Source organism: Neolamprologus brichardi, chromosome 18 (assembly GCF_056152115.1).
Source record: "Neolamprologus brichardi isolate AB-2024 chromosome 18, ASM5615211v1, whole genome shotgun sequence".
Lineage (NCBI taxonomy): Eukaryota > Metazoa > Chordata > Actinopteri > Cichliformes > Cichlidae > Neolamprologus > Neolamprologus brichardi.
In genome coordinates this window covers 8118408-8135413 of record NC_142121.1, presented here as the reverse complement: position 1 = coordinate 8135413, position 17006 = coordinate 8118408, and the positions used below count along the sequence as shown (strand labels likewise).

The following is a 17006-nucleotide window of genomic DNA, read 5'->3' as shown; positions in this document are numbered from 1 at the left end:
TGTTGTGGATTATGCCTCAAGATTTGTTGAGATTGCCCCTCTCACACCTTCAAGGTCAGAGGACGCGATCCATCATCTCAAAGGGATTTTTGCACGTCATGGGATCCCCGAGCAGCTGGTAACAGATAATGGGCCACAGTTTTCAGGGGCAGCTTTTGAGACATTTGCAAAAGTGTATGGCTTCCGTCACATCACAAGCAGCCCGAAATATCCCCAAAGCAATGGCGAAGCCGAACGAGCAGTTAAGACTGTCAAGAATCTATTGCGGAAACTGCTGAGCCACACTTGGCTCTGCTCGCTTACAGAGCCACCCCACTGCAGAATGGCTATAGTCCAGCCCAACTCTTGATGGGGAGACGGCTTCGCACCACAGTGCCAATACTGCCATCTCTGCTTGACCCCGCACTTCCTGATAGTGTGTTTGTCGCCCGGAGGGAAAAGGAGAGGAGGACTAAAGAGGCACAGTCATATAACCTTCGCCATCGCGCACGCAGCCTCGACAGGCTCACTCCAGACCAAAAAGTGTGGATAACAGACCAGAGAGCCAGTGGCACCGTTATTGGCAGCCACTCCACACCACGATCATATCTCGTGGAGGGACCTCGTGGGACAATTAGGCGGAATCGTCCTCATTTTGTTCCCATGAAACAGTCTCCAGACCAAACTGAGAGCAATAATGGGGAGCCAGAATCTGCAGAAGCCGGGGAGCAGTGCTCCACGGATGTGCCAGAGACAGTTTCTCCAGAGCTTCCATCTACACCCAGAACCAGATCCGGAAGAGTGGTTTTGAGACCAACCAGATTGGACTTGTGACGGATCAGATGGAAAGGACAGTTTTACACAAGAATACCCCTCTTTCGTAGTATTCTTTGCACAGTAAGGGTAAAAGTGTAAAAGCTAAAAGGTTGTCATATTCAAATATGCATGTTCAGAGGTTGGGAAATGCAGGGGGTGTGACGAGTTAGCATGTAAGAATTTGTGTTACTTAACGGGTTAATTAGAGTTACGATTTTCGTTATATAGTATTCCTTGCAGGTAAGCGCAGGACCAGACCTTCCAGCCACAGAGGCAGAATAACCCTCTAAGGTCTGGTGAGTCAATGGTAGTCTACCCATTGATTCTAGAAAGGGGAGATGTGGTGTAATTGCATTGTACAGTAGATGTTAATGGAGCCGGTCAGTGTAGTTAGGCTGATGGCAGCTAGAGGGCGAGACCGGTGTGTTTTTGTATAGAATGTTATGTTATGTGGGGGCAGAGCAAGAACAAGAAAATAAAGCGTGGTTATGAATCGTACAGTGGACCCGTGTATAATTGAATAACACAACACACTAACTATACACTCCACGCTGAACGTCACAAATCTCCCACATCTCAAAACTGTCTCTCTTTCTCTCACTCGCTCGCTCTGTCTCTCTGACCTCACTCCCAAAACTTTCCCCTCTCCCTAAAACACCCAATCCGACATGTTGACTGTTTTTTATTGGTTGACATGGTACATTTTTCCACCAATAGGAAAGACGTGTTTTTGTCTTTCTTTACTGTTTTTGTGCCGTCCTTAGAAAATACTTTAAAAACAAAAAACAAAACGTGATGATAGCAAAAAGCATGTCTTTTATATATATATATATATATATATATATATATATATATATATATATATATGTGTGTGTGTATTTAACACTTAACATTTAATATATTTAGTTTTAAATTCAGTGTTAACTGTATCTAGGCTCAAAGTGTTAATCCTATCTTGTTTTAATAAAGAACACTGTCATATGCAAAACTAGGGTGGCAAGTGATCATTTTAGTGTAGCACATGCCACCCCATAATACCCCTCTAGATCTGCCCCTGCCTGGTGCTGAGCTCCAGATTTTCCAGAGAGAACGGCGGGCAGGAAGACAGGCAGGTAGGAGCAGAGCGATGACTGAATCCAGAGAGACGCTTGTAGGAGGAGAGTGTAAACTTTGTAGCGGTGACCAGAGTCCAGAGATTACTGAGGAGTTTGGAGTGAACCAAGAGTTAAACGCTCTACAAAATGCCTTATTTAGAAGAGTTACTGAAACAAATTGATCTTATCCTGTCCTGTGTTACAAAATACAAAACCTCTTTAATCCACAAGGGTGTAACCATGGTTATCCTCGCATCTGTGCATTGTCATTTTGTACAATCCAGCTAACGCTTCCAAGTTTGTGTGTTTTTGTTTTTTCCTTCTAACCAGATGCAGCTTTTTACATAATTTTGTCAGTGTCCTTATACCACCATGCTGTGTCTATGTGCTGAAAGAAAATGATTTCCTTTTAACTTAAATCAATCAAGAAGTACACTTTCATTAACTCATTAACACAAGACATTTTGTAGAAGCTAAGTTAAAAATTAACAAGGTTAGGTAGGTCAAAGTTCTTTACTACATACTGTAAAAGAAACAGAACACACCCTGGAACTCATAAAATAAGCATTTTATGACTTGTTGTTGCCTCCCTTCACAGATGTGTCTGTATCAGGATGGGTCTAAACAACATGGTGTAAATGCAGTTGCTGGTGAGCCTCATTTCCTGTAGGAGGTGAAAAAAAGCAGAGATCTGTTTCCCTTCAGAGCACAGAGGTTGTTTCTGTTCAGAGGAAGTGAAACTGTCTGACAGTCACTGAGAGACGGTGAAACGGCACAGCACATGAATCAAATGGATCAAACAAAAATCTGCTGTTCAGTCTGTTTGGATCTACTGAAGGATCCGGTGACTATTCCCTGTGGACACAGCTACTGCATGAACTGTATTAAAAGCTTCTGGGATGAAGAGGAAAAGAAGAAAATCTACAGCTGCCCTCAGTGCAGACAGACTTTCACAGCGAGGCCTGTCCTGGTGAAAAACACCATGTTAGCAGATTTAGTGGAGGAGCTGAAGAAGACTGGACTCCAAGCTGCTCCTGCTGATCACTGCTATGCTGGACCTGAAGATGTGGCCTGTGATCTGTGCTCTGGCATCAAGCTAAAGGCTGTGAAATCCTGTCTGGTGTGTTTGGTCTCTTATTGTGTGAAACACCTTCAGCCTCATTATGATGTGGTTCAATTAAAGAAACACAAGCTGGTGGAGCCCTCCAAGAAGCTCCAGGAGAACATCTGCTCTCGTCATGATGAGGTGATGAAGATGTTCTGCCGTACTGATCAGCAGAGTATCTGTTATCTCTGCTCTGTGGATGAACATAAAGGCCACGACACAGTCTCAGCTGCAGCAGAAAGGACTGAGAGGCAGAGAGAGCTGGAGGTGAGTCGACAAAACATCCAGCAGAGAATCCAGGACAGAGAGAAAGATGTGAAGCTGCTTCAACAGGAGGTGGAGGCCATCAATCAGTCTGCTGATCAAACAGTGGAGCACAGTGAGAAGATCTTCACTGAGCTGATCCATCTCATCCAGAAAAGAAGCTCTGATGTGAAGCAGCAGATCAGATCCCAGCAGGAAACTGAAGTGAGTCGAGTCAAAGAGCTTCAGGAGAAGCTGGAGCAGGAGATCACTGAGCTGAAGAGGAAAGATGCTGAGCTGAAGCAGCTCTCACACACAGAGGATCACATCCAGTTTCTACACAACTACCCCTCACTGTCAGCACTCAGTGAGTCTACAGACTCATCCAGCATCAATATCCGTCCTCTGAGCTACTTTGAGGATGTGACAGCAGCTGTGTCAGAGGTCAGAGATAAACTACAGGACATTCTGAGAGAGGAACGGACAAACATCTCACTGACAGTCACTGAAGTGGATGTTTTACTGTCAGATCCACCAGAGCCAAAGACCAGAGCTGGATTCTTAAAATATTCATGTGAAATCACACTGGATCCAAACACAGCAAACACATGGCTGTTATTATCAGAGGGGAACAGAAAAGTAACACGGATGGAACAACAGTCTTATTCTGATCATCCAGACAGATTCACTGGATGGTGTCAGGTCCTGAGTAGAGAGAGTCTGACTGGACGTTGTTACTGGGAGGTGGAGTGGAGAGGGAGAGGAGTTTATGTAGCAGTCGCATACAAGAATATCAGCAGAACAGGGAGTGTATTTGGATTTAATGACAAATCTTGGGCATTAATTTGTGACAACAACAGTTATACATTTCGGTACAACACCATCCAAACTCGTGTCTCAGGTCCTCGTTCCTCCAGAGTAGGAGTGTACCTGGATCACAGAGCAGGTATTTTGTCCTTCTACAGCGTCTCTGAAACCATGACTCTCCTCCACAGAGTCCAGACCACATTCACTCAGCCGCTCTATGCTGGACTGAGTGCTTACTATGGAGCCACAGCTGAGTTGATTAAATTGAAATAGACTGAAGTCTTTCATATTGTGGGTTTAAATCTGTATTTTAGTTTCATTTTATTTTCTCTCCATCATTTCTGCACAGAGATCAGCTGTCAGTCAAACATTATGGGTGGTACCTCCACATCTTCTAGTTGTTCTCTTGATGTTTCTGAGTTTTTAAAGGAAATCTTTCCTGTGACTGTTTATGGAGGCTATCACTGCTCATCATCATTTTGATTTACTAAAATATTTCTCCACATGAAAATGTAAACTTCTCTATCCTCTAAATGTTTCTGGAATATTTGTATTGAAAAATGTCCACATTTCTCTTTATGAGTATGGCAGACCATGTGTGTGTGTTTGTGTTTGTTTTTGTCAAAATCATCAAACAAATGAGGAAAAACTGTGATTTTAATGAATGAATTCATATATTGTGTTGATGTTTTATTGTGTGAATAAACTGGAAGGTTTGACTATAAATCAAACTTTGAACAAAGTCTTTTCTTCTGTCTTCATTCCAGGATCTCACTCAAATCTGATGCAGAAAATATGAAACTAATCTGAGAGAATAACTGAAGCAGTTTTGCTCCTGAAGCATCACAAAGTTCAGAGTTCATGTTTAGAGCAGAAGATTCAGCAGTCGCTCTGTGACCTTTCAACTTTCTTCACTTTAACTCCTTTAACTCTTTGCTTTTGTTTCTGCTTCAAACACCAAATGATACACGTGCTGCACCTCTGATGGTTTGTCAGAGAGCAGAACAATTTACATTACAGAGAATATTTTACAGTTGAACATAAACTTTAAATGCATCATGTGTTTCCCATTACTGGCTGACTTGTCCGTGTCTTTTGAAAGGTGATAGTTGTGTATCTTTAATCAGTTAATGCAATATGCTCGACTGAAAGAGCCATCCAGCGGGTCAGATGGAGAATTTTTCATGCCGAATCTGACCCACGAGCCTTATGTTTGACACCCCTCATTTATACCTTTTCTCTAAAAGAACAGATTCAATTACAGTGTGGATTTGCTCACCACAGGAAAAATCATGAATGTGATAAATTGTGTCATATCTGACCTCTAAGCATCATTTTAACTGTCACAACTGGTGAAGATGGAGCTGAACTGGCCAGCAGCATGTATAGTTAGATTTTTACTGGTTAGCAAATGTTCACAGATGAATATCAGCGGCTGTGAGATTTTTAATGGGAGTGAAAAAAATGTTACACTTTCTGGAAACTTGACTTTGTTTGAGTTTCTAAAAATTCATTTACATCTGAAGTGGCGCTGAGCAACAGCTGCTTTTTGTGAGAGGGGGAAAACAAGTTGTTGTTGTTTTTATTTAAAACTTAACCTGAAGGTTGTGCCACAATTTCAGCTGCAAGAAGTGCAAAACAGCACATAAGTAGAAAAAATGATTATTGATTAAAGTCCCTGAAAGTATAAAGGACAGTTTTACATGTACTTGGATACTTTCAGCTACTCTGCGTGACTTTTGTACCCTGCTGCTCCCTGTTAATGATCAAACTCTGACTGACAGTAAACTGTTGACTCTCGTTCTGTCACGTTGTTGATCAGTGACGTCTTGTTTTCAGATGTCTGCCTTTAACTTTTTGGTTTTGTTTACTGAGTAATATACCAGGTGTTGAAGCTCTGATGGTTTTTCAGAGAGTAACAACTTTTATTGCAGAGAACATTTTAAAACTGAACATAAGCTTAAAATGAATTATATGTAACACATTATTGGCTACTTTAACTGTGTTTTTAGGATCTCTATCTTCCTGTATTATCTGTACTTGAAGGACTGTGTATAAAGGACTTTGACTCTGTGATCAACCGTGGATGTGAAAGCCTTCAATTTCAGTCCGAAAGTCAGAAATTGTTTAATTCCAATGAAATATACATTTTATAAGTTGAGTCTTTTTTGTGCTATGCAACACAGTGCATGTACATATGTGTACAATTAGTGAAGTCATCAGTCCTCTGTCACTGTGTTTAGAACGACTGTTTTCTTTTCTAAATCATAGAGATGTTTCCTGATGCTGTGTGATGGCTGTGACTGACTGTGAGGATGGAAACAAACAGAAACACTGAGAGAGTTTCTTGGTCAGTATATAAACAAACATATGGCAGATGAGACTGCTACATACATTTTTAATATGTGTTGTAATTTTTCAGTTGCGTTGTCCATTGTGATGACCATCTCACGCAGGTCCAGAGAGCAGATGTTGCTGCATTGCAGCAGCTTTTTGCAGATGTGTTCTCCCCCTGCCCGACCGTACAGCTCTCACAGAGCACCATTTTATAACCCGCCCTGGTGTGACGCTGCGTTCACGGCCCTACTGGTTACCTGAACTTAAAAGACAAATTATTTAGAGAGAATTGGCTGAAATACTGATGCTGGGAGTAATAAAAGAGCCGCACAGTGAGTGGTATAGCCCCATAGTTCTTGTAAGTGAAGACAGATGGGTCTGTTTGTTTCTGTCAACTACCACAAGGTGAATGAGTGTGTCTCAGTTTGATGCTTACCCAATGCCCCGACTCAAGAAACTCCTGGAACGGTTAGGCACTGCTCGCTTTCTCAAGACACTGGATTTAACCGAGGGCTACTGACAGATGCCTTTGTCTCCAGAGTCTAAGGAAAAAAGATATTTCTCCACTCTGAATGGTTTGTTTCAATTTATCACACTTTCATTTGGCTTGTTGGGAGCCTAAGCCACTATCCAATGACTCATGGACTGGGTGCTGCGTCCACACATGGATTATATCATCAGCCATAGTGACACTTGAGCAGAGCATGTGCAGAGATGTGCACTCCAAATGCCAGTTTGGAGTGCAAGAAATTGTGTTTCTGGGAGACAAGCTCTCAGCAGAAGGTGTTCAGCTGGACCAAGATAAAGTCAAGGCAATACTGGACATGCCAAGGCCCCCTGATAGGACAGGAGTGCTACGCGTAATGGGAGCGGTGAACTTCATCTGTAAATTCATTCCCAACCAGGCTGCAAACACATCCTGTATTCATGAGCTCCTTCATAAAGAGCATGAGTTCAAGTGGACAGCTAAGCATGAAAGTGAGTGGGAACATCTCAAAAGAACACTGACAATTGCACCTGTGTTGGCATGCTTTGACTCATCAAAGAGGATCAAACTGTCAACTGGAAGGGTGCTGCTCTTGTGGTTGTTTCTGCCTGTCAGTGTTTTAACTTACTTTTATTCTTTATTGAGTTATGTTTTTTATTTTATTTTGAGCCTGAGGAAATCCCAAAGCATTGGCTTGTGCTTTGTGGAACTTTCTCTTTTAATGAAGATGGGGTTTTTATTTCGCATGGTTTTATTGGCAATCCTGATGGTTGTTTGGAGTCATTGACATGCACAAACAATTACATACTCACGGGAGTTTCTTTTGGATCTTCGGTGGAACTGCCCGTCTCTGGATTCTTTTCACCCTTCAGTGTTTTCCAGCCCTGGATTATCCTCTAATCACAGGAACACTTTTGATTTTAATAGAGTCAAAACAAGGAAGTGGGGTAAGAATGGAGGTCTACGTCAGCGATTGAGGAAGCAAATACGATACAATCGTATTCCTTTGCCATCAATAATTCCGGCTAATGTGCAGTCTCTGAGGAGTAAATTGGATGAACTGAATTTGAATGTCGCACATTTACGTGACTACAGAGATACATGTCTTATGGCATTCACAGAGGCTTGGCTCAGGGATTCTGATCCTAATTCTTCTCTGGAACTAAATGGCTTTGGGTTCCCCATACGTTTGGATGGAGACCCCAGAGTTACCCAGAAATCTCACGGAGGAGAAGTGCGTTTGTATATTAATCAGAAATGGTGTAAAAACGTTACTGTCCGAAAACAGGTGTGTCTTGAGCTCCTCTCTGTGTCTATGAGGCTGTTTTACCTGCCAAGGGAATTCCCGCAGATCAACGTCACCGTCATTTACATCCATCCTGATGCGAATCCAAAGAATGCGACTGACACCATCTCCAACGTTATCCACTCACTCCAATCTCTCTCTCCTGAGGCCCCGAATATTGTTCTGGGGGACGTTAATCGCTGTGACTTGAAGAAAATATTGGGCAGTTTTTATCAGTATGTGAACTGTCCCACATGCTTCAATAAGACTCTGAATCTATGTTATGGTTCCATAAAAGCTGCATATACGTCTGTGTCAGGCCCGCCCTCAGATCCTCGGACCACAACACGGTGCATCTCCTGCCAGTTTATAAGACTGTGCTGAGGAGAGAGAAGGTGAGGAAACACCACATGAAGGTTTGGAGTGACGACGCCTCTTTAGCCCTGCAGGGCTACTTTGACTGTACAGACTGGTTGGTGTTTACAGAATCATCCACAGACATTAATGAACTGACTGATGTTGTCTGCAGCTTTATCTCCTTTTGCAGAGATATGATTATTCCTTCAAAAGTTGTGCTTTTTTTCCCCTAACAAGAAATCATGGTCTTCAAAAGCTCTTATGAGCCTGATTCATGAAAGGAAAAAAGCTAAAAAGGGAATATCTCTAAGGTAAGAGAAATTAGGCAGGAGATCAGATCTGAAATTTAAAAAAAGCCAAAATGAAATACAAGGATAAGGCAGAGGCTGAGATGGGTAGCAATAACTTAAGGGTTGCCTGGACAGGTATGAAACCCATGACTGGTCACTGTTACAGTGACTGTAATAAGATAAGTCTCCCTGGTTTTAGTTCAGACTCTCAGTTTGCCAATGAGCTGAACAGATTTTATTTGAGATTTAATGATAATTATAATTTTAGCAACACATTAGATTTGTTAAAAGAGTGTACCAGAGCTCCCCCAGCTTTGTTCTTTGATGAAAGAAGGGTGGAAAATCTTTTTAAAACGACTAAGACTAATAAAAGTCCAGACCCTGATAATATATGTGACCAGGTGCTTAAAACATGTGCTGAGCAATTATGCAGTATTATTTTTTTATATCTTTGTTTTATCACTTCAGCAACAGAAGGTTCCAGAGGTATGAAAAAAATCAATTATTTCTCCAGTCACTAAGACCACAAAACCTACATCATTAAATGATTTTAGGCCTGTCGCTTTAACATCTTTAGTAATGAAGTCCTTTGAAAAACTTATCAGGAAGGATTTCCTGCAGCAGATAGAAAAGCTTATCGTTCCACTACAGTTTGCATCCAGGCTTTTGTAGATGTGTTGATGATGCAGTGGTCACTCTGTTAAATTTCCTATATTGCCATCTTGATGCCACCAAAGCTCATGCTCGGCTCTTATTTATAGATTTTTCTTCAACTTTTAATACTATCCAGCCACATCTTTTAGCTGATAAACTTCTGAACCAGTTTAAACTTGATTTTTTATCTGATTGGTTGGATTTTACACTTTTTAACTGACAGATCTCAGAGTAAATGGCTGTTTTTCCAAACAGCTTAATTCTTCTACTGGTTCACCACAGGGTTGTTGTCTGTTTCCTCTACTATATATTTTGTACTCTAACGACTGTCGCAGTACACAGGCCAACAGGCATTTCATTAGATATGCAGATGACACAGTCATTGTAAGCGTCCTTCATGGTGAAGACCTTGAGCTGACCTTGAGTCAACCCTCAGCCGACTCTGGACCCCTGGAGGCTAAGAAGCCAGCTGAGGACTGCACCCGGCTGTTGCTGCCTGAGCAGGGTCAGTGCTCTGCGCAGCTGCAGTCTGATCCATGTGTGCCAGAGGCCCACGTGCCTGCTGGTTTTGTTTCGTGTGAACCAGAGGTCTCTGTGTCTGCTGGTTCTGTGACTGTTTTCGCTGGGGGGTCCGAAGAGCCCGTCAAGCCATCACTGTTGCCTGCAGCTTTGCTGGGGGTTCCGAACAGTCTGTCAAGCCATCACTGTTGCCTGCAGCTTTGCTGTCCGGCCATCAACACCACCTGCAGCTTCCAAGGTGTCGCCTGCAGCGCCACCACCGACGGTTTCCTCATCCTCGCCTGCTGCTTCAGCCTCATCCTCGCCTGGTGCAGCCTCAGCATCAGCCTCACCTGGTCCAGCCTCAGCATCAGCCTCACCTCGTCCAGCCTCAGCATCAGCCTCACCTGCAGCTTCAGCCTCATCCTCGTCTGGTCCAGCCTCAGCATCAGCCTCGCCTGGTCCAGCCTCAGAATCAGCCTCGCCTTGTCCAGCCTCAGCATCAGCCTCATCTGGTCCAGCCTCAGCATCAGCCTCACCTGCAGCTTCAGCCTCATCCTCGTCTGGTCCAGCCTCAGAATCAGCCTCGCCTGGTCCAGCCTCAGAATCAGCCTCGCCTGGTCCAGCCTCAGAATCAGCCTCGCCTGGTGCAGCCTCAGAATCAGCCTCGTCTGGTCCAGCCTCAGTATCAGCCTCGCCTGGTCCAGCCTCAGAATCAGCCTCGCCTGGTCCAGCCTCAGAATCAGCCTCGCCTGGTGCAGCCTCAGTATCAGCCTCGTCTGGTCCAGCCTCAGAATCAGCCTCGCCTGGTCCAGCCTCAGAATCAGCCTTGCCTGGTCCAGCCTCAGAATCAGCCTCGCCTGGTGCAGCCTCAGTATCAGCCTCGTCTGGTCCAGCCTCAGAATCAGCCTCGCCTGGTCCAGCCTCAGAATCAGCCTCGCCTGGTCCAGCCTCAGAATCAGCCTCGCCTGGTCCAGCCTCAGAATCAGCCTCATCTGGTCCAGCTTCAGCATCAGCCTCGCCTGCAGCTTCAGCCTGATCCTCGTCTGGTCCAGCCTCAGTATCAGCCTCGCCTGGTCCAGCCTCAGAATCAGCCTCGCCTGGTGCAGCCTCAGAATCAGCCTCGCCTGGTCCAGCCTCAGAATCAGCCTCGCCTGGTCCAGCCTCAGAATCAGCCTCATCTGGTCCAGCCTCAGAATCAGCCTCGCCTGGTCCAGCCTCAGAATCAGCCTCGCCTGGTCCAGCCTCAGAATCAGCCTCATCTGGTCCAGCTTCAGCATCAGCCTCGCCTGCAGCTTCAGCCTCGCCTGGTACTGCGGGTGTCACGCCACCCTCTGGTCCACGTCTGCCGCCTTAACATCGTCGGCCATCTTCCAGGCCGCTTGTGGGGCATCATCACCATCATGGACGTCCTCCGGGAACAGTGTCGCCACTGCTGCCTTCCGGGCGGTCGGTCTCCGGATTTGCTCTGGCCATGTCACCGCCATCTTCCACGCAGCCGGCCTCCGAGAGGGCTTGGCGACAAACTACTGAACTGGCAACCTCCGGGCTGGGCCCCTGAACTATGTTTTGGACTCCTGGGGGCTCTTGCTTTGCTCTGTTCCACTCTCGTCACCGCCGCTGTCTGCTACTTGGATCCTCCTTCTCATCTCCACACGACTGCTGCCCCAGCTGTGACAAGATGATAAGAAGGTACACAATAAACAGACCAAAAAATCTATGGTTGTTGATGAAACACCAACAGCGCCAGTAGAGATGGATTTGTTTCATGTTAAATAAACTAAATTTACAACATTTACAATGAACTTTTGAATTACTTAAAATTTAAAAAAAGACTATAAATGAACTTCCTGGGAATGACTAAATACCAAGTGCAGCTATCAAACTTTAACTAGGTTGCAGTTTTTACTGGAAGCAGTAAATCAAGCATAACACACCCTGGCAATAAGCATTTTATGACTCGTTACTGCCTCACTTCTAATACTTTGTAATAAACAGATCACACCCTGGCTCTTGTCACTGCCAGGATATTTCTTTAGTGCCTCCCTTCATAGATGTGTCTGTATCAGGATGGGTCTAAACAACATGGTGTAAATGCAGTTGCTGGTGAGCCTCATTTCCTGTAGGAGGTGAACAAGAGCAGAGATCTGTTTCCCTTCAGAGCACAGAGGTTGTTTCTGTTCAGAGGAAGTGAAACTGTCTGACAGTCACTGAGAGACGGTGAAACGGCACAGCAGATGAATCGAATGGATCAAACAAAAATCTGCTGTTCAGTCTGTTTGGATCTACTGAAGGATCCGGTGACTAATCCCTGTGGACACAGCTACTGCATGAACTGTATTAAAAGCTTCTGGGATGAAGAGGAAAAGAAGAAAATCTACAGCTGCCCTCAGTGCAGACAGACTTTCACAGCGAGGCCTGTCCTGGTGAAAAACACCATGTTAGCAGATTTAGTGGAGGAGCTGAAGAAGACTGGACTCCAAGCTGCTCCTGCTGATCACTGCTATGCTGGACCTGAAGATGTGGCCTGTGATGTCTGCACTGGAAGAAAAATGAAAGCCTTCAAGTCCTGTTTATTCTGTCTGGCATCTTACTGTGAGAAACACCTTCAGACTCATTATGATTCACCTACATTCAAGAAACACAAGCTGGTGGAGCCCTCCAAGAAGCTCCAGGAGAACATCTGCTCTCGTCATGATGAGGTGATGAAGATGTTCTGCCGTACTGATCAGCAGAGTATCTGTTATCTCTGCTCTGTGGATGAACATAAAGGCCACGACACAGTCTCAGCTGCAGCAGAAAGGACTGAGAGGCAGAGAGAGCTGGAGGTGAGTCGACAAAACATCCAGCAGAGAATCCAGGACAGAGAGAAAGATGTGAAGCTGCTTCAACAGGAGGTGGAGGCCATCAATCAGTCTGCTGATCAAACAGTGGAGCACAGTGAGAAGATCTTCACTGAGCTGATCCATCTCATCCAGAAAAGAAGCTCTGATGTGAAGCAGCAGATCAGATCCCAGCAGGAAACTGAAGTGAGTCGAGTCAAAGAGCTTCAGGAGAAGCTGGAGCAGGAGATCACTGAGCTGAAGAGGAAAGATGCTGAGCTGAAGCAGCTCTCACACACAGAGGATCACATCCAGTTTCTACACAACTACCCCTCACTGTCAGCACTCAGTGAGTCTACAGACTCATCCAGCATCAATATCCGTCCTCTGAGCTACTTTGAGGATGTGACAGCAGCTGTGTCAGAGGTCAGAGATAAACTACAGGACATTCTGAGAGAGGAACGGACAAACATCTCACTGACAGTCACTGAAGTGGATGTTTTACTGTCAGATCCACCAGAGCCAAAGACCAGAGCTGGATTCTTAAAATATTCATGTGAAATCACACTGGATCCAAACACAGCAAACAAACAGCTGTTATTATCAGAGGGGAACAGAAAAGTAACATTAATGAATCAACAACAGTCTTATTCTGATCATTCAGACAGATTCACTATAATGTGGCAAGTTCTGAGTAGAGAGAGTCTGACTGGACGTTGTTACTGGGAGGTGGAGTGGAGAGGGGGAGGAGCTTATGTAGCAGTCGCATACAAGAATATCAGCAGAGCAGGGAGTGGGAATGAATGTAGATTTGGACGTAATGAAAAATCCTGGGCACTAGACTGCTTCAAGAACAGTTATACATTTCAGTACAACAACATCCAAACTCGTGTCTCAGGTCCTCGTTCCTCCAGAGTAGGAGTGTACCTGGATCACAGAGCAGGTATTTTGTCCTTCTACAGCGTCTCTGAAACCATGACTCTCCTCCACAGAGTCCAGACCACATTCACTCAGCCGCTCTATGCTGGACTCTGGTTTCACTGCTTTGGAAACACTGCTAAGTTTACTAAACTGAAACAGACGTGTTTTTGATACAGCAGCTGGCTCACATCTGTACATTATTATTATTATTTTCTCTCTGTAAATTATCACAATCACTGTTTTAGCATTTCTGCACTGTACTAGATGACTTTTATTTATAAAGTATTTTTCCACAAAAAAGTATAAATGTATGTGTTTGTATTTGTATGTATTTAAGTGGAATATATTTATTTGATTTTATTTAGTTATTGTTTTTTTGGTTTTTGTTTTCCAATTCATGGGCTGGGACAGAGAAAATACAAGACCTTCCTGTATATATATTTGTAAAGAAATGAATTATTTATATGAATATATACTCATTTTGAATTTTATGCCAGCAACAGGTTTAAATCTTCTTTTAAACATAATATTTAAGAGTTTGCTCTTTAAAAGTGAGAACAGTATTTGTGTCCAAAGAATATTTTCTCAGGTGGCTTCAACAAGTCAGTTATGTAACATCTCAGCACTTTGTGTTTGCTTGTTTTTGTTTTTCCCAACAGTGTCAGATGTTTTTGATTGGGTGCCAGGTCTACAGTGCAGACAGACCAGCTTTGCAGTGATGATGTTTTCTGTGACGTTATACTGTAGATGAACTGGAAGGATGTGGTGTGGCATTGTTTTTGAACGATTACAGCCTTCCTAAAAAAACATGAACATTTCCTTCAGAAATATTTTACATTGACCGTTAAACTATTTGCACCTGCGGTCTTTAAAGAGGAGGTGAACTTCGTTATTGTTACTTTTGAAAAAGTAACAACAAACACAAAATCTGTTTGTTACGTTTACCAAGTCAAAATAATCTCATCTCTGCCATTTGTTGCTGTTTTGTTTTTAAATTATACTAAAACAAATGAAACTTAAATAAAATAAATAATCAGTTTTCTTGAGAGCTTGTAATCCCTTACACACACACACACACACACACACACACACACACACACACACACACACACACACACACACACACACACAGACACACACACACCTGTGTATTCAAACCTTTGCTCTCACTCTCACACTTTCTCCACTTTTCAATATCAAAACATAATTACCCTCCAAACCTAATAACAGGTTGTGTCTCTCGTACTAACAAAAAAAGGAATCAAGAATTTATTGTTACTGACGATGAGTCTTTTGCATTGTCATGGAGCAATTTTGGCTGACTCCTTATTGCAGAATCTCTTGAATCAGAATCAAAATCATCTTTATTTGGTCAAGTTTGTGCACAAAAGGAATTTGACTCTGGTTCACTTTACTATTCTGCATGTAAAAAATGAACCACAGCAAAGCATCTCAATCTGATTTAAATCCAGAATTTGTTTACGCAATTCCACAACCTTTTTATTTATTTTAGAAACACTGGAGGGTTTTCAGACATAAACAGGATGTTTAAGGACATGTCAAAGTATTTCAGTCTCATTTAAGTCCAAACTTTCATTAGGACACTCCAAAGTTTTTATTTTGTAGTGGTTTGTTTTGTAGACTTGTTGATGTGTTTCGGATCCTTGTCCTGCTGCATCGCCCAGCTTCAAGGCACAAACTGATGGCCGGACATTCTGATTGGCCCTGAAGCAGTGCGGTGACTCGGACATCTTTGCACTTCAGTCTGCACCGGCGGGCCTCATGCTGGAGCACAGACCTTTCCTCCTCTGGTCTGCAACGTTTCGACTGGTCGCTCATGGCCCGTGGTTCCCGTTTCATGGCGTCTTCGCGTTTTTGACTCTGTGCATGGGTCATCGCATCCGGTGGTCCGGGCCTCTGTCAAACTGGTCAGCTCCACATTTGTTTGGCCAGGCCTTCGCAAGTCAGTTAGGGAATGGGCTGCATGCGTTCCATGCGCACAAAGGTCCATAAGCACACTAAAGCAGCGGTCCCTAACCCTCGGGCCACGGACCGGTACCAGTTGTTTTCTTGACTTGGGTTTTACGTTGTGGTCCCCCTACTGACATTACATCCGACAGGGCCCTCATTATGTTTCGGGGCTGACAGCCTGGGGGTCAAGATTCACCGCACCACTGCATACCACCTGCAGGCTAATGGGATGGTTTCACAGGTCGCTTAAGGTTGCGCTCCGCGCTTCTTTGACTATTAGCGGCTGGGTTGGCCACCCCAGGTTTTGCTGGAGCTGGCATCTCTACAGCTGAACTGGCCCTCGGTCAGCCTCTCCATGTCCCCGGGGAATTCTTGCCTGAGAGCCCCTCCCCGTGCTCCCATTCCCTGGTGTTATCCCCTCGCTAGCAAGTGGACTCATTTGGTGTTCCAGGTCCCGTGCACCATCGCCTGCCTGACACCTTTGTTCCGAAGACTTCAAACAGTTCAAAGTTTGTTTTTGTCCGGCATGATGCACATAGGACACCGCTGCGTCCACTCTATGACGGCCCATATGGGGTCCTCAAATCAGGCCAGAAGCACTTTGTTTTGGGTTTCGGCAGGCATAGGGAGACTGTATGTGTGGACAGACTTAAACTGGCCAATGTTCAGGTGGACAACCAAGTGACACTAGCCCAGGTCCCCCGTCGTGGCCGACCACCTCACAGGATTACTGGACTCTGGTTTTTCCTCTAGCGGCGCCTCTCGACCACCGGAGCTCGAGTTCCTTCAGCTTTTCCTGGCTGCCCACGCCGGCCTCATACTCAGGCTAGGACTCCCTCTACCATTTCCCCGCCTTCCAGGTTCATCCGTTCTGGCAGTTTGCTTATGCCCAACGTCCTGGACTAGTGGGGGACCCTGCTGGGTGTTTGGGAGGGGGGTGGTATTTGTGGCGGACCACCAGGGGACACCACTCACACCCAGCGATAGAATAAGTGCTGAGCTGAGAATAAGTGAGTGAAATGTGACAAGCTCTCATGTCGTCCTCTCTCGTCATGTTCTTTCTCTTTCAAGTGTTAGATAATGGGGGTTGGGCGTCAAATTGCATTTTCACATTGGATCATTTTTATCCACAGTGCTAAATGTGTTTCATTGGGCAGTGTTGGGGAGTAATGGAATACATGTACCAGCGTTAAGTATTTAAAATGCAAAATATGAGTAAGTGTATTCCATTACAGTTCCCATTTAAATAGGTGATATTCAGAATACAGTTACTTTGTTAAAATAAATGGAACACACAGTGGTCATTTCCTGTTTCATATGTTAGGCTATGTCCTCTCTAT

General features: G+C 44.3%; 1 protein-coding gene across 1 annotated transcript; it reads left to right on the top strand.

The window, feature by feature from the left end:
* Positions 1 to 2670: 2670 nt before the first annotated feature.
* On the top strand, positions 2671 to 13866 carry LOC148097606 (uncharacterized). The gene is made up of 3 exons (XM_087832467.1): positions 2671 to 4307; positions 8473 to 8615; positions 12170 to 13866. Exons 1-3 carry the CDS (start codon positions 2671 to 2673, stop codon positions 13864 to 13866), a joined length of 3477 nt encoding a protein of 1158 aa, XP_087688593.1.
* Positions 13867 to 17006: the final 3140 nt, after the last annotated feature.